The 17,488-nt window shown below is 41.1% G+C and overlaps 1 protein-coding gene and 1 long non-coding RNA gene across 2 annotated transcripts in view; one reads left to right on the forward strand and one right to left on the reverse strand.

The window, feature by feature from the left end:
- LOC137471142 (uncharacterized) overlaps positions 1-5,620 on the reverse strand; it is a 35,084-nt gene extending 29,464 nt beyond the window's left edge. The window contains exon 1 of the long non-coding RNA XR_010997431.1: positions 5,380-5,620. This is a non-coding gene — a long non-coding RNA (uncharacterized lncRNA). The remainder of the gene's footprint in view (positions 1-5,379) is intronic.
- MPC1 (mitochondrial pyruvate carrier 1) lies at positions 5,209-16,102 on the forward strand. The gene is made up of 5 exons (XM_068185224.1): positions 5,209-5,387; positions 10,236-10,239; positions 12,511-12,607; positions 14,207-14,339; positions 15,100-16,102. Exons 1-5 carry the CDS (start codon positions 5,317-5,319, stop codon positions 15,116-15,118), a joined length of 324 nt encoding a protein of 107 aa, XP_068041325.1. The 5' UTR covers positions 5,209-5,316; the 3' UTR covers positions 15,119-16,102.
- The last annotated feature ends 1,386 nt before the right edge of the window (positions 16,103-17,488 follow it).

The raw sequence follows: 17,488 nt of genomic DNA on the forward strand, positions 1-17,488 counted from the left end.
CCACCTGTAATCTAGTCATGACAGGTCTTTTTGCGTGTAACGCAAGGGACAGCAGTGATAATTGCAACAACTGCCTGAAATGCTTGTCTTCTATGCTGACAAAATACTTTCTTTTTTCGTTGTTATAGGTAGTACCCTTGCTTTAGTTCCTGCTGCCCAGATGTTGCTTGGCTTGCCTACAATCATTGTTAATCACAATAGCTGCAAAATTGCCAATATTTATGTCTTGGCAATGAAAATTTTTTTCCAGATCCATTCTGCATCTTTTTTACTTTTTAACTCTTGATTCTGTCCATTGCAATGCCCACATCATAATGTTCTTTTGGCCATTCATAGAGCAGGTTCTTTTTCTAATGGTTTTGTAAGACCATTGCCTTATTTGCTAGGCCTCAGCTGGAAATACATGTTTTATTTTGCTATTTGATCCTACTCCAGATCCTACCATACCGCAGATGATGAAATGCCTCTAGCTCCATAATGTGCTAATTTATCCTAATTGATCAGATTTTACCCATAAAGTGTGGATCTCTCAAATGATACATGCTGATTTTGTGCATTACTGTGCTCCACTGTCAGTCACAGTGAGAACTGTTACCTCTAGAAGCTGCAGCTATATTTTTCAGCACTAAGTACTTCTGAATTTCAGAAAGTGTTTTCTAAAAAGAGGTATAGATTCTTCTTGGGTTACTTAGGTTTTAGGCATTTATTTCAGTTTTTTAAGACTAATACTAAAGTCATATTTCTACTAGGATGCCTTCACAAACATGTCAGCACTGAGCATGCATTTTACAGATGTTATTCATTATTTCTGTAACACAGACTCCCTTCTCAGTGTTCTCAGGTGTTCAATCTACTTAGTTACTGCTGTGTGCTCCACATGGAATAAAACTACTCAAGCATCATGCCAGCATGTAGGGATAATGTATTGGTAATCAAAGATGCAAAGAGAAATGCATGTGTCACATCAAGCTGTGCTCTCACTTGGCTCAGTTTGAGATTGCAGCTGATTAAATGTCATAGTGGCTCTAGTCAATCTTGTCTACCTAACATGGGATTTCTGCCCACTCTAATGAACAGGTATTCATTACAAGGTCTAGGAAGACTGTCTAAGCAGTGTATCTTTTCTTCATATTTTTCTGCAGCTTTGGAGCTACCACAGCAGGGAAATATTAACTCCTTCAGTCCTGAAGTCACAGTTTCTTTAACAACTCATTTAATTTTTGTGCCCTTGTCTGGCAAGCAACATTCCAAATAATGTTTTATTGCAATTCTTTTCACAGATGGGAAAAGGCACCGCTCTTATCCCCTAAAAAGACATTTGTTAAGATTTGTATTAGATACATCCTTTAGCACTGATTTTATTGTCAAGCTTAACTACTGCATTACTAGCATTAGTAGATTGCTCTGCAATGTCCATTATTGCCAGGAAGGTGGAACACCATCGTGCATGTGCCTGCAAAGCCATGTCAAGAGGAAGACAGGAGGTGCCTGAAAATGAGAAATATTGCAGGCTGCTTTACTTAGCAACTGGATCTGAATCCACTGAGGTCAAGAAATACTAATTCCTGAGGTGCATTTCTGGGATGACAGCAGGAGGGCATATTGCCATATGTATATGTCCCCTGGAGCTAGGAGGATTGCCCCTGCCACCTGCACACCCAGAAATGAGGAATGGGATATGGAGACTCCCTTCTCAGGGAGAAGCAGCATTCATTTGCTGAACAGACCAATCATCCAACAGCTCACCTCCGCAGAGGGTAAAATTTAGATACCACTAAATATTATTAAAGCTCATACAGCCCTGGCTACCTTATCTATGTGTCCCTGTGGGCAAAACCACCAGCCCTGGGGGCACTAGCACTAAAGACTTGTGGAGCCAGGAATGGAGGAGTCAGGAATGCTCTCCTCCATCCCCCCAGCCGCAGACAGCAGTTCAGGAGAGTGCAGATGTGTGCTGGCAGCAAGGGATGAGGGGCTGCAGAACTGCTATCTACAGAAAGCCTCTGTTGTTAGAGTATCCCATGCAGAGTAACTGCTGCACAGCTTAGAGTCTATCAGCTAAAACCTGGAAGGGAACTCAGGCGCACCAGCTTTCAAATCCAGCAAGGAAAAGTTGTAGTTTAATGACTGACAGTAGCAAAAGTCAGTAAGTGAGTTAAAAATGTGGTGACCTGGCCAAAGGCTGAGGGAAAATAAGGAGAATAACAGGACAGCCAAATAATCTTCAGAAATCTCTCTTTGCAAAGGTCAGAAGTACAAGGCTAACATGAAACGAAAGCAGTGAGAATGCCAGGAAGAAATTCCAGGAAATGGCAGGCAGGGTATTTGTGAAGATAATCTAAGGGATAAAAGATTGCAGAGGACCTGTCTGTTTGAAAACCAAACCAGCTACAACTACTTGCTCTGGTTAGAAGAAAGACAGGAGCCATCCTTTGACATACATGGCTTGTCTTATTCAAAAGCACATAATGGCCTAAAAATTAAAAGGGAACAAGTAAATAGCCAAAAGGACATATGAGGAGATCAGAAAGGTTGAGCTATGAAATCAGTTTCAACTATCATGGGACATAAAAGACAATTAAAGGAGTTTGACAAAAGCATTAGCAAATAAGACAAAGGAAGTTGCAATCATTAAATAGTGCAGAAACAGACCATAACAGATAAAAGCAGAAGTGTGGTAATAATAACCCAAAATACATATGAATTTAGCATGAAAAAAATAGGAAGAAGCATAGTTCAGACTAGGAAAAAAACAGGTGGAATATATTTTAGAATGTGTGGCAAAACCTAATGAAACTTGCTCTGAAATCCACCAGGCCCTCACAAAAGCAATTTGAAATGATCAATTTGAGATGATCAGTGATTTTCCTCCAGGTCCTGGAAAGACGGGAAAGTCCTGCACTGGAGAAAAGCACGTGTCTGAAGAGAAGAGGTTCACAAAAACTCAGAAAATTATAAGTCAAATGGCCTAATTCTGACATTAAAACAGAGCAAAACAAAACAAAACACACCACAAAGAAAAACCTGCTTCAATAATTTATTAAATTACCACTTAATGTTCACTCAGGGAACAACATGCTCAAAAGTACACTTAACATGAACTTCTCAAGAGCAACTCATGTCAAATCCAATCTAACTTCTCTACTGAACGGGCTAAAAGGGGTAAAAGAAAAGCTGTGGATACATTAAGGGGATCTTTTGTACAGTTTTTGATATCCTTTTAAAAAGCTAAAAAAAGTATGCAAATAAAAGCTCTATAAATATATACAGAACAAAATCAAACTTCCAATCCTTGCTAGCTGGTTTTGTTGTGTAACTGGTAGAGCCTGTCATGTGGGGCTGCTTTCTTCTGGACGCGTTTCAGGTTAATGATTTTTCCATTAACTGCTTTGAAAACAAACAAGCAAAAAAAGTGAGATACTCTCAAAATTGGAGAAGAGTACTGCATTGCTGGTAAGGCTTTGACTGAGACATGGTGACCCTTGGCTATGCCTTAAGAAAGCTAAACACAAATGGAGTAGGCAAAAGGTTAAAAAATGTAACAGGCACAGCCTGTGGGAAAAGGCTAAAAGAACTTGTTTACTCCAGAAAGAAAAAACAATGCCTCCCAATGCCGACAGATTATTGTTTTGCTCCCTACATGGAGCTAAGAAAAAAAAAATTACAAATTTTCAGTAAAGGAGAATAAGACTACATTTTATGACTTATTATGTCAGGTTCAAAATTAGTTCTGTAACTGTACCTGTATTATTAATGACTGGCCACCTAGGATATGTGGAATTCTACCACATGAGGATTTTGTTTGAACATACTGATTTCCACAGAGCTTCCTTGTGTCAGTGCATGCCAAATCAACTGGAATAAATGATTCCTTGAGATCTCGTTCAGATTCTCACTGCTGCTTTTAAATAGGAATCTAAGTAGTCAACAGAAGTATGCTAGGCTACATTTTGGCTTTTCGTAATGCAATATGCCAAGGAGATTAAAACACTTCCACAAAGGGAGGCGTTGTTGTGGGGTGTCATATGCTGAATATTTATAGAAGGAGAGGTTACCCAATGCTTCTCCTCAAACCTGCTCCTCTCTAAGCAAGCAATGAGGGAGGAAATGTGAAGAGAAGCTTTTTTATGGGACATTTTGGTACAGTTTTTGAGCATTTTGGGTTTGTTGTGTGTCTTTTGTGGTGGGTTATTTTTGTTGCTTGGGGTTTTTTTGCTGCTGTTGTTGTTGTTGTTGGGTTTTTGTGTTTGTTTTAACTTGTGATCCTGCAGGGAAGAAGGAAACAGAAGGAATCAATGCAGCCACGGCATCCAGGGCTTCTTTCAGAGCGTAGCTGTGCCCCAGGCTGCACTCTCAGCCCAGCTCTGGAACTTAAAAACCGAGGCTGCAAGTCTTTGGAAAGCACAGGAGATAAACATCCATTTTCACTATCTCTAGTGCACTTAGCAAAGATATAAGATTTTGTTTGTATGGCCCAAATTTCCTAAAGATAGTATTAGCAAAGGTTAGAGTTTATCTTCCCCTCTACATAAGTAACCTCTGCTCAGGTATGAAACAGAAAGTGCTGGTGAGAGATGAGATCTTAGACCATTCCAACTAAAATTACTGAAGTACTTGTCACAGAACCACAGGACAGCTGGGGTTGGAAGGGACCTCTGGAGATCATTTAGTCCAGCTCCCCTGCCAAGGCAGCGTCACCCAGAGCAGATGACACAGGGACACGTCCAGGTGGGTTTGGAATGTTTGCAGACAGGACAACTCCACGTCCTCCCAGCTCAGTCCGTCCCAGAGGTCCGCCAGCCCCACCGCGTCACCCGGCCCCGCCCGTCCCCCATTCCCCCTCACGCCGCACTCGCGCCACCGGGGGCGGGGCCACACGCCCGGCGAGGGGCGGCGCGCGCCAATGAGGAGCCACCTGCCGCGGCCCCGCAGCCAATCGCGGCCCGCGGAGCCGCCGCGCGACGCAGCCCCGCGTGCGGCGGAGGAATGCCGGCGGCTCGGCCCACGGCGACCCCTCCTCGCCGCGCTTTGCGACGCTCTGCCCCCCTCCCCCCGCCGCGTTGCTTTACGGCCCCTGCCTTTCCCCCTGCCCGTGACCGTCTCCCCAGGCCGGGCGCGCGCGGGGGGCGGGGCTGCCCCGGCCAATGGGCTGCGAGAGCGCCGCGGGGGCGGGGCGGGGCGGGGTGGGAGGGCGCGCGCGCTGCCGTAAAGCGGGCGGCGGGGGGCGCGTGGGGCACTTGTCACCGGCGGCGGCGTCGCGGCGCGAGGCGGCCGGGCCAGGCGGGCGATCCCTTCCCCCACTGCCGCCGAGGCGCCATGGCGGCGGCGCTGGGCCGCAAGGCCGCGGACTATGTGCGCAGCAAAGAATTCAGGGATTACCTGATGAGGTGAGCGCGGCGCGGGGGGCGTCATCGCCGAGCCCACCGCCCTGCCCGGGCGGGCGGCAGGGACCAGCGTTCGGTCCCCGAACCCCTCAGCTCCCCGCAGCCTCGGGGCGCCCGGGACGGGGTCGGACGGTTGGCACCGATTGACCCCTGGCGAGGTCGCCCTCACCGGCGTCTGGCCGGGTGGAGAAGGCAGCGAGGAGCCGGTCCGGAGGTGTCGTGGTCCCGTCGTCCCCCTTGTGTCGCCCGTCGTCACCTCAGCCCCCGGGAGCGGTCGGGACTGTCACTGTCCCGCCCCGGCCCGAGCAAACCGGCCTTGACCTTGAAGTGACGCGGCGCGCTTTGAAGCCGCAGCTGCGGCCCTCCGTGACCTTCCCGTCCCGGCTGTGACAGCCGCCAGTGCCGCCCCGCCGCGGGCAGGGCTCGCTGAGGCACGGGGTGGCAGCGGGCTCAGGAGCCCGGGACCGGGACAGCCTGACTGCTGCCTGCCACAAGGGCAGAAAGAGCTTCGCTCTGCCTTGGGCAGAAGCGAGCTTGGTCGTGGTTGCAGGCTGAAGATCGCTTGTTTGGATCTCTTGAGTACGTGTAAGTAGGTGTCTCTTTCCAGAGGCTTGCTAGAGCCCCGCTGTCGTGGGAACGTGGCTTAAGTCACCTCCCAGACAGCTCAGTGCTTGTGTCAAGCTTTGTCTTGCGTGCTGTGGTAAGGGATATGGCACTCTGGACTGAAACTATACGACTGCATTAAAGAATAGTTTTGGCATACTTAAATCTTGCTGAGCTGCTGTGCAGGAACAATCTTGGGTAGGCAGGTTTAAGTTTCTCTAGCTGACAGGCTGCTTGACAAACTAAATAAATAAAAATGATCTCTTCTAGTAAAGGTGGTTGAGCAACCTTTCACTATAGCTATTGCTTGCTGTTTTACCTGCATCTATTGCAGCTGGTGTTCGATGTTGAGCAAGCGTGTAGGAGGACATCTGTTTAGCTGAGAAACGTAGTCTTGGTTAGTAGCAGGACATGGTGTAAGGCTGCGTGGACAAGGGATTATAATGTAAAGCCTTAAACTTCAGGAGGATAGATTTAGATGAGATACTAGGAGGATGTGTTTTACCATGGGGATGGTGAGGCACTGGAAAGTTTGCTCAATTTGTTTGGTATTCACAAAATCAAAGTCCACAAAAATAGTGGGGCAAAAATATGAGAAGGAAGAGAACAACCTTGAAGCAAAACAGAAGTCCAGAGCAGGCTTCTGTGGTTCCTTTTGAAAGTCTTGAGGATGCCATGTAAGCTTCATAGACGCATATGAGTGTTAACATTTAGTTAATTGTAACAGCATTCATGTAAAGCATGTAAATAGCCATTAAACCAGTAATCTGCTTCATAATTAGAAAAACAAACATCCAGATGAGATAACAGCTGCTTCCTAATGTCATCACAGTTACTGAAAATATCTCTATCCTCACCCTAGACTGAGAGGGTTTTTCTAAAATAAAAAAATAGATGTATTTAACTTAGTTTTCAAACAAGCTGCATATGTGACTGTATTTCAGTAAGAAGAGCATTCCACAGGTTTCTACCATTGTGGATGGAATGTCTTTTGCCTTGCTGTATACCAGGATACCTGCTTAATTTTTAAAATTAAGTTTAAAATTTAAATAGCTGTCAGTAAAAGACTTGTCTGTCTTCTGCATAAGAAGAAATAGAGAGTTATCTCTTTGCATGTCTTCCTGAAGGTGTTTTTTTCCCCCAGACTACAGGACTCTACCCTGAAGACAAGTCCTTTCTTTGCTCATGGAGTGTCCTTAAAGCTCTGGAACTGTGGTGTCTGTTCTAAAAATCAGCATCTAATCGCTGCAGAGAATCAAGGCTTTATAAATGTGAAAGTTGTTTGTCAGAATTAATGACTTAAGGTACTGTTTGGGATACCAGTGATAGGCTTTAGATTGCTTGACCCTCAATAGACTAACTTAGGTTACCCAAAGTGGTGGATTAAGTGCTCCATTATTATGGCTTGGGGCAATCAAAAACTTGAAGACATCTATTGGAAGAAGTAGCTTTGATTTCAGCTTCTTTGCTCAGGTGGATATATCTGGCATTAGAATTGCACTATGTCATGGGTTAGCATTTGGATCTTGCACAAAGAAACAGGAGAAATTGCTTTTAAAACTGTCATTAAAATGAATTGTTCTGCCAGTTTCACATCTGGCTTTTCTCAAGTGGTGATTAATAGGGATCTGAATGACTGTAAATCATATGAATACAAATTTACCCTGTGTCCTAATGCTTCAAAATGAGCATAGTAAGAACATAAGCTGTCAGTAGACTTTTCCTGCTTCTTGTAAAATGCAGCAGTAATGTAATTTAAAACTAGCTGATTAGCATATTAAAGACTGGTAGCTCTATGTATTGTAACCTGAAGTTGCATTTTTTCTCCAGATTCTAAAAATGACAGCTGTCACTATAGTCATATTATCTAAGCCACTAATAGTAGGCAACTGCATCCTCTTACTTCCTATCCTATTGATTTAAAACCTCTTCTGAAAAACATCTAATAAAACAGCTTCCCTCCTCTTCTAAGAGTGAAGACATCATTCTAGACAAGCTGTCATTTTCTTGTGGTAGAAGCCTAAATTGCTTTCATCACATAACGAATTGCAAGGAATGCAAAAATCTCCTGATAACAGAAAAATAAGCACGGACATTGCAGTGTGCTGGGGCACTTCTGAAATGTCTCTTCCTGATGACTCAGCACTAATGCAAATGTAGGGACTCTGTTAATATAGAGGGCTTTGAAATAGAGATAGTTCATTCCCTAGAAAGCCTGAGCACTTAGACTGATGTGAACTGTCTAGGAACTTACCTTTTAATTTAAGCAAACTTCAGAGGAGTTAGCATTGGTCATAAAACTGAAATTAGCTGATCTTCAATTTTCTTCAGTAAATCTTTAAACATGAGGACGTAAGAACTTTAAAATAAAGTTCTGTGATGCGGGCTAGAAACTGAAGGACCCAGCACCTGCTTGTCTTGTGTGCTCTGAGAACTGAACAGTCGGCCTTTTTGCAGAAGGGTAGTGCCCTTTCCACTTAGGGGACGGCAGTATGGGGAAAACACATAGTGACAGTTCACCTATATTTGCAGAATGGTCTCTGGCCTATGAATATTCTTATTGCCAGAATGAGGGAAATAGATGCAGAAATTTTAGAAAACTAAGTCTTTCCCACTGTAGCCTTTTTGGAATGAACTTAGTACTGATACAAGGTCTTTGTTGCTCATGGGTTCCTCTAGTCTTGTCTAGACATTTTTACAGAAAACTGACACTTGGAAACTGAGTAAATCCAACAGTTGTTGTTCACAGATCTGAAAACATTAGTACAATGTTTTGTTTGTTAAGAGACTGAATTTAGTTCTTGAGGTTCTTGGAAACTAATAATTTGCAATGGAGTCACTTCAGAAATAGATGCGTGTGCAGGGTGCAGTATCCTCACTATTGGATGTGGTGCATGCGTTGCAACTCTCTTGGCTGCAGGGCTTTGGGGCTGGATGCCTGTTGCCTGGGAGAGTCTGTGCCCTTGGTTTGCCCTCCTCTCTAAGTGTTCCACTCCCATGTGATTGTTAGGACAACCTTGTAAGACCTTAGCCAGAGCTGACTACTCTGTTAAAGTTGTATCAGTTTGATTCTATTTTAAGCTTTCACTTCCCTGGAAACAACTTGCACTTTAAAAATTAAGGCTGACTTCTGTTGGCACAAAAACGTGGTGCCAGAAGACACATCTGAACTTGTTTAGTTCAGGTTTTATGAAGAAATTGAAGTTTACGTTGGTCTTGTGAACTTAGTCAACTGATGCTGCAGATCAGTTAAAGACAAAACAAACAATAAGTGGTTACACTAGTCAAGAGCATCCAAATGAAGCACCTTGAACCAGCTTGTAGTGAAGACTCACTGAAACGCACATCCTATGTGATTTCCCAAGTACACCTGACTGTTCCCTTACCACAGCTATTTATAAAATCATGATCTAAGAACGTGGAAATCAGTGTGAGGGAAGGGATAGTTACAAAGTGTTCTGCAACTCAGGCTTTCTATTAGCCTACCTATTTCTCATAAGAAATGCCTTCTTGTAAGTCATAATTCAGAACTAAGTCTTATCAGTATCTTTATAAGAAAGAAGGTGTTTAAAAGTTAGCAAGCTTTTGTTACAAAACCTTCATAACAAACAACCTTAAGTGTATGATGTAGTCTATCTTTTGTGCATAGATCATTAAGTTATTACATAAACTGGTACCTAGGTTAACACTAAAAAGAAGCCCATACGTGACTGAAGTGTAATTGCATACATCACTGAGAATGTGTTATAGCTCATGTTTGGTACAGCCACAGGAAGGAAGAAACGCAGTGACAGGAAGGTACCTGGCAATCTTTAGCTTGACCTACTTACTGAGGTATACAGAGAATGCCAAGCGACTTCAAAGCTTTCACTGAAGAATTTTAGCTGTTTAGCTTTGTCATGACAAAGCTTGATGTCTTCTGACATCCTTTAAAGTAGTTGGGCCGGGATCTTGGGTGCTCTGAAGAGTTGAATGTCTTCCACTGACCATAATGGGATTTTATGTAGCTAGGAAGAAGAGCAGCAAACACTCGTCACAGTGATAGCTCTTGTGGGAAATGGGATTTTTTTTTTTTAACACTAATACATTATTCAAAGTTAATTCCGTGACAGCTTTCTGACTTCTACTTATTTTCTATTTGTGGTACGCTTTTGTCTAGATAGATTATGAAAGAAACTAATGTGTTTTTTTTTCTTCTTTCTTTCATGTGCTTTTTGAACGGAAAACAATGATGGTGCACTCGAACAGTACGGTAAGAAAAGGGAGGGGATTTCTGGTTTCACATTCTTCCTAACTTCACTAACTTGCTGTCTTTTTCCCTTAGTATTGTTATGACTCTGTCTGCACCTGAAAGGCATACTGCAAACCTCCAGGAGAGATGCTCAAGGAATATTTGATTGCAAGTCTGAGGTTAAGATGACCAAGTGTTAACTCCTTCAGAGTGTCTTATAAAGGGGCTTTGTTTTTTCCATGCTCTTTTGCTAAGGAGATCAGAGCAGTGTGAAACCCATTCTTCTATGTAACAGCAATACTGTTACATAACCAAACCACCTGGCTTATCTCTAATGGCCTTCACACCAGACAATAAATATACAAAATAACTCACCTTACACTCTTCTTCTGTCCTGGACCCTTTCAGTTTGCCCCTGAAACTGGAAGTGGGAAATTTGTGCCTGTTGTACTGTGAATCATAGTGTTATGGAAGATTTGCTCTTCTACCTAGACAAAAGACAAACTTTATAGGTGTATTTTAATTCTTGTGAGACTTGAGAAGGCTGCCTGCCTGGAGGCACTTAAAGCCTGATAGCCATCTCAAGGTTCCAAATAAAACTCCTTGTCAGCAGAGAAAAGCTACTGCTGCAGTACTGTTGTTCACTGATGATTCTTCAGCTTGCACAGCCTGGATTTGAGTGGTCCATAATCTGTGGTGTATTATTTGGTTATGTTCTAATGGCAATTAGTTAAGTAAAAATACCAAGTTGATTTCATTTACTTTTCAAAACAGAAGTTGTCACTCAGATTCTTAAAAGCTGTGAGTATTTCAGAGATTCAAGAAAAAAAGCTTATTTTTCATAAACTACAGTTGTTCAAATGAGACCCCTGAAATTACTATAAAACCATCACCAAGTACAAGTAGTGTCTCTCCACTTGAAATTGGCTTTGGTGTGGTGGTACAGTCTAAGTACCATGTACTCATGCAACTCTCCACAGTTATGCCATGTTACCTCTGATGCGCTTGAGAGGCTTTAACCACTGCAGATGTCTATTTTCCTACCATTAGGAATATAGCAAACAAATGCTTTTATTCTGTTATTAAGAATACTGTTATAAATCTGAACTTGCAGAAATACTATGTTTTGCATATTGCACTGAAGTTGAGCTATCAAAACTGTGTGTAACTTAAACTCACTTTTTTCTATTTAAGTTTCTTCTATTGCAACTACAGGAAGCAAGTGTGGCTTTTAGTCTGACTGTATTGTTACAAGCAAGACTGGAAAGAGTATCTTAGAATTAAAATTGAAAGAAATTTAAATACCCCTCCAAATCATTAAACATTCCAGTTACAGAAAATGTCAAAAGAATGGATATAGCTGGTATCTGCAAAACTTTTTCTTGTGAGGTGCATCTCTTTTGTTGTATCTGGCCAAGTTACTTCTGAGATTGAGTTTCTACTTAGAAGAAGCTGCGGCAAATACTGTGTGCATCTTCTGTGGAAAGAATTCTGGTGAGGCCTTGTTGCTCATAACAGTAGCAGAAATTGAACTTAAGACACTATTTTTCTCAGTTTAGAGTCTTTTAGATAATACTCATCAAAATAAACTTGTCATTTTTTCTGATTTGGTCCTTTACACTTCTTGTCTCTAGTCTGAGTACACATCTGTTGCTAACTGCTCTCCTCTGACATTTGTTCAATCACTGAGTTTTAAGTAATCACCAAATTGTTTCAGCAATTGCAGGTGAAGCTCAAGGTAACAGTTTGCTTTGCTTGCTGGCCCTGTTCTTTCAGAGAGGATGTAAGCACTCACAAGAAGATGTGAGCTCAGCACTCACAAGCTTGCTGAGCTTTTCTTCATCCTCAGCATAAAATGAAAACACCTTCAGTTCTTCACTTCATCAAGTCCTTATGTTTTCATTATATTTTTGCAGTCTTAATTGAAAGAAGGAAATGCTAATTCTCTATGCAGAAGTGAGCTATAAATGTGACGTATCTGACAATGCCAATCGAGTGGTTAATGACTGCTGAGCTATAATTACACTGAATTCTATTTCAGTGGCTCTAGATATTTCCTCTCTGATCAGAAAGAAGATCTAGAGTAGGTTTCTTTACCTTTCCTTCTGAGGAGTACATCTCACCAAAAGAAAGGTTTCATTTCTCTCTTACATTAAAAATAGTCTCTGTCTTTTCTTGGAATTTTACCATTAACTGTGTCTTCTAATTTTGTGTGGCTAAGAAAAAAACGTAATAATACTGCAGGAGATTTCTGTTTCTGTTTAACTTTATTTTTGTTTTCCCTCTTCACAGCACTTTTGGGGGCCAGTTGCCAACTGGGGTCTTCCTGTCGCTGCTTTTAATGACATGAAGAAATCACCAGAAATTATTAGTGGCAGAATGACATTTGGTAAGACCTGAGACAAACTTCTTGTTAGGAAACTGACTCCAGAACACAGGTTCTGTCATTTAAGCAGTGCTATGTTATTAGTTGTTAGTGTTATTAGTGATCAAAGCAGATGTAGATATCAAGTATCTTATGTAATAACTTTAGAGGTCATTTAAATTGAGATACTGAAAAACTGCAGGGCTCTTTTTTGGAAAGCTTTCTGCTAATTGGGAGGGGAGAGTGAGGCAGCTCTTGACCCTTAGCAGTTTTCAAGACCAGACTGTCTCCTGAAGTATAACTCCTATTATCTTAAGTTATTGCACACACTTGTTCAAAATGTATCTCTATATTCAGTTTTGTTCTTTGTATAAAGAACAATGTTCCTTTGTGGTTAGTGTGAGATTTAAATATTTATCAGCACTGACAAAGTGAAGAAATGGTAATGATTGGTCAGCAGGGTGCAAGAAGCAGCAAAGAAGGCTTTAACTCCTTGCAAAGCAGTTGTCTATGAGAAACTATTGTGACTCTTAATGAGAAATTATTTTAAAATGCATAAGCAATATTTTTCCACCTCTCTTTGGAACATGTGTAGTTTTTGCCTAGATGTCTGTCTTTATATTTAAATTCTAGGATTAGAAATCTTGCAGTTTTACTTTATTATCTCAACTTTGGCATTAGATCTCTTCCTCAATTCACTAAATAACTTAATTCTGAGTAATTCTTCTTCCCACAAGCAAAATACTTTTGGCTTACGAAATTTTGTAGTTCCATTATCATTAGGCTCTGCTTAGAGTAATTCAGTCCCTTAATCAGCTTCCATGAGACAAAAGACTAGTTTAAGTAGTCTCCAGTACAGCAAAGCTGTTTTGGTGGCAGCTACCCAGCTCAGCAGTGTTGAGACACCTTTTAAAATTTTTGCAGGTATATATAGTTTAGTGTGTGTATGGAACCTGGGGGATGAAAAAAGAATATTTGTACTTTTAAAAAGGCTTTTTTCCTTGAACAATTAGTTTACCAATTTTATCTTTAAGCCTGTCAGGACATTACAAAACTAGGGAATTCTTGGGTTGTAATTTCCTGTATTTAATTATGGTAGGAGAGAAGATCAAAATAGTTTCTCATCTCTCTGGAAAGCAGATAACAAAGCTTCATGTTTCTGAATGTTCATGATTCCCTGGACATTGATAGCTCCTAATCTTAAAATGTTCCCAGAAAGAACTGTATTTAAGTGATTAGTGTCTTTAAAAATAATTTGTCTTAGAAATTGTCAGAATAATAGTATATGACAGACTGTCTCATTGAGATAAACTCTTATTTTCTGGCTGAGATAATTTAGATAACAAACTAAAGACTTCAGTTGCATCACAGGATAGTGTATGAGTAAAATCAATTTTTATGGAAAGCTGCAGCCATGTAGATTTTATTGTGTAGTAGAAATGAGCACTATTTTGTGTTTTCTTGCACTGGATCCTCAAAGTGGGCATGTTTGTAGGGCTGTTGGAAAACTCATAAGCAACAACAAATCTTCTGCCTGTCATTACATTTTACTAGTAGGAAAATTGTGACTCAACAAAATGCAGATATTTACCATCTCTTAACAAGATCTGTCATCTTTTGCAGCACTGTGTTGTTACTCCTTGACTTTCATGAGATTTGCCTACAAAGTGCAGCCAAGAAACTGGCTTCTTTTTGCATGCCACTTCACTAATGAAGTTGCACAACTTATTCAAGGAGGACGACTGATCAAATACAGGCAAGTCACATTTTTAAATGGGGAAGTCATAAACTGATGGCTCCTGGAATGCTGTGTTAGTGATTTTTAACTGTGGTGCAAAGCTCTTCATGGTTTCTGAACTTGTTTAACTTCACTACCTTTTGCAAACCTGTTAACAAGCTTGTTGTCAGTAGGCAGAAAGTAGGCAGAACTTTCTACTTTGCACCTCCTTTGAACCTTCTGAGGTCTGCACGTAGAAAAAACAGGAAGCCCTTATGGTCATGAGGAAATGTAGACAGGACCTTCAGCAGCTGCTGGCTATTTTGGGGATTTTTTTGTGCAGTCTGTTGGTTCATCTGTGTGTGTCCATCTTGGTAACTAATTCCTGAGATGGAAACATCCATAAAACTGTGAAGGAGATTGTATATCTGAAAGAGAAATCACACAAAACCTATCAGAGCTGACTGTTCCATACACAAGTGGAGCCAACTGAGTGTGCCTGGGGAACAGACTGTGATCAGTCTCGCACCCTTGTTGTGTAGCAAGCAGTGCAGACACTGCCCCAAGCAATCCTGGTGATCAGGATTATATGTTTTTTCTCTTCTGCCCCAAGAAATTACTGTGGAGCAATAGAGGATGAAACCGTCTGAAATATAAATTAAAAAATGAAACTATGCAAAACTGGAAGTGGGCTTGTCTCTGTATAAATTACTGACTGATGTCCTATATTCATAAAGTTTTTTTAATAGCAATTGTATTTCAATATTCACTCTTACAAAAGCTGTTTTTCTTTTCGCAGGCTGGAGAAAAAGAACTAAATATATTACTTGAAATAAGCCAGGGAATGTATTCATCGTGAATGACAACCAAGGAAGACATGCCATCTACAGTTGCTGTGACAATTACAATGGGGATGAAAGGGAAACACCCATTATGACTATGACCCTACCAAGAATTCTTCTAATAATTTTATCTTGCCTTTTAAAAAGTACTAATCAGCAATGTAAACCATTACATTTAAAGTCTTGCTGCCTTACTGATCTTTAATAACTACCCTTTTAATAAAACATTAGCCACCCAAATAACAAGCAATATTTGAAAACCAACTATTTTATCTAACAGTCTACAAAGTGGCCCATGATAGTTTGACAAAACTCATTTATAATCAACGTGAACAGAGGTCAGTAAACAGAACTGTAGGTGGTATCATTGTTTATGTATTAACATAATCTTAAAAGCCATTTAACTTGAGTGCATTCATTCCTATTCTATTTTTTTTTTTTAATTTAAGCAGTGGCTTGCTGATCTACAAGAACAAATGTGTAGATAGGCAGCCTGGAAGTGAGCAGCCATCCCTCTTTCCTCACTGCATGCCTTTTCTCAGTAAAGAGACTTCATTAACATCCATTTTTATGTCGCACACTATTTAAAGAAGGCTTGGAAAAACAAAAGCATGGCACTGAATAAAGGAAGGCAACAAAGCCTGATTCTGTTCTTTAAGGAGTTCTAAGTGAATTTTATTTTTTCCTACTGTTTGAGTTATTCTAGATGTAAGTAATTCTTACACAAGCAAAAACTAAACTTGTTTGGAGTCTAAGATCTGAAAGACGTAAAGTGCCTTTCAGTAGTTTTTGACTTCATTGTGAGAGTGGTTTTCCTGCATGATCTGTCTGAAAGTTACATTGCTGTAAAGGTTAAATTGACAAAGAATGTGAAAACATATGTTATGGATTTTTTTTCAGTGCAGTGGTTTTGAATAAACATATTCCAAATGGCAATAAAACTCTTGAACACTTGGGAAAGTTTTGTTTTTAATACTGTGATAAGAGACCCAAAAGTGTAATTTTATTATGGAGTGTTGCTTTATTACTGCAATAGCATGAAGCAAAAACAGGCTGAAAAATAAATGGTATGTACTGAATTTAAGTAAGTGGCCTGTGGATCCCAATACCTAGAACTTTTTCCCCCAGCAGGAAAAAGTGTGTGTGGGTACTTAGACTGAGTAGTTCTAGTGTGATAGGCAAGGTTGGATTAAGAGCTCTCATTATGCAACTAAGTCAGTAATACATACTGTCTTCTAGCAATTAGAGCAGGTCTTAATTGACCATCTTCTAATTCTATTGTGATGGTAACATTTTTTGATGGACATACATGAAAGAGGCAAATGGGTCATGTCTGCTGGATGGCTAAAACAGGTACTGACTGCTGCTTCTTGCTTTAGAAAAGTTACTGCATAAAACTGCCCCTTCAGCACTGCTGTCTTGTCACAAAAGTAGTCACCCCCCACCCCCTCCCCTTTCTCCCTATCTCCTGGAATAGAAACACTGGTAGACTTCTGTACAAATGAGTAGTGAGACACAAGCAGGTAAGGACAGCTGCTTATCTTGGCACCTTATAGTTTGTAATATTACTTCTGGAGAGGAAAAATAAGCTATTACTGAGTTTGAACTTCATAGGGGAAATGTGTTATGCTGCTTTTGCATGGAGCTTGCAGTCCAGGCTGTGCTCTGCCCTCACCTGCTTTGATCACTGTTCATTAGCTCCTGATTATCTTTGCTCCTTTACCCAGAGAATACCATTTGCAAAAGTTCCTTCTCTCATTTTCCATTATTTCTTTCTACCTTTCTCATTCTTTCTTCCCCTTATCCATTCACTGTGATAAGGCTCAAATTCTTTCATACTGGACTAGAGCAAGAGTGAATTACAGGTGGAAAGTGGGCTTTGCCTTGTTTTGATTAGGTGTTAAAGCAGGGATGCTTCCAGCAGCCCATACAGACTTAAAAAATGGGAAGGGGTGGCAACAAACACCCATTTTTCATGGGACTTGAAGGGACCTGGCCCTGTTTGGGAAGGGAAATCCAGTGTGGGTGGGATTTCCACTGCCCATTAGTCTGCCTAGTGACAAAAATAGTTTATATGGGCAGAGTGCCACCAAGTGGTTTGTGGCCTGTGTCAGTCAAACCATTAATTATCAAGCTGTTTACATACCATTTCTTTGTTTAAAGGTGCTGTGTGTAAGGGGATCATTGGAATATATTAAAAGGAATTCTTGCAATAAGTAACTGTATGATTAGTCTGCACCCTACTCCTCTGGCACAGAACACTGAAACATGCTGGCATATGGCTGTTTTAGGATGGGGCTGCTTGGGATAATCCAAAGAGGGGAACGATAGCTCAAAGAGGACTGG

Source organism: Anomalospiza imberbis, chromosome 3, assembly GCF_031753505.1.
Source record: "Anomalospiza imberbis isolate Cuckoo-Finch-1a 21T00152 chromosome 3, ASM3175350v1, whole genome shotgun sequence".
Lineage (NCBI taxonomy): Eukaryota > Metazoa > Chordata > Aves > Passeriformes > Viduidae > Anomalospiza > Anomalospiza imberbis.

Bases quoted from the DNA above. Each gene is read 5' to 3' on its own strand.
- MPC1 (XM_068185224.1), top strand. From the start codon at position 5,317: ATGGCGGCGGCGCTGGGCCGCAAGGCCGCGGACTATGTGCGCAGCAAA. The intron at 12,608-14,206 runs GTAAGACCTGAG...CATCTTTTGCAG, and splicing joins TAGTGGCAGAATGACATTTG to CACTGTGTTGTTACTCCTTG.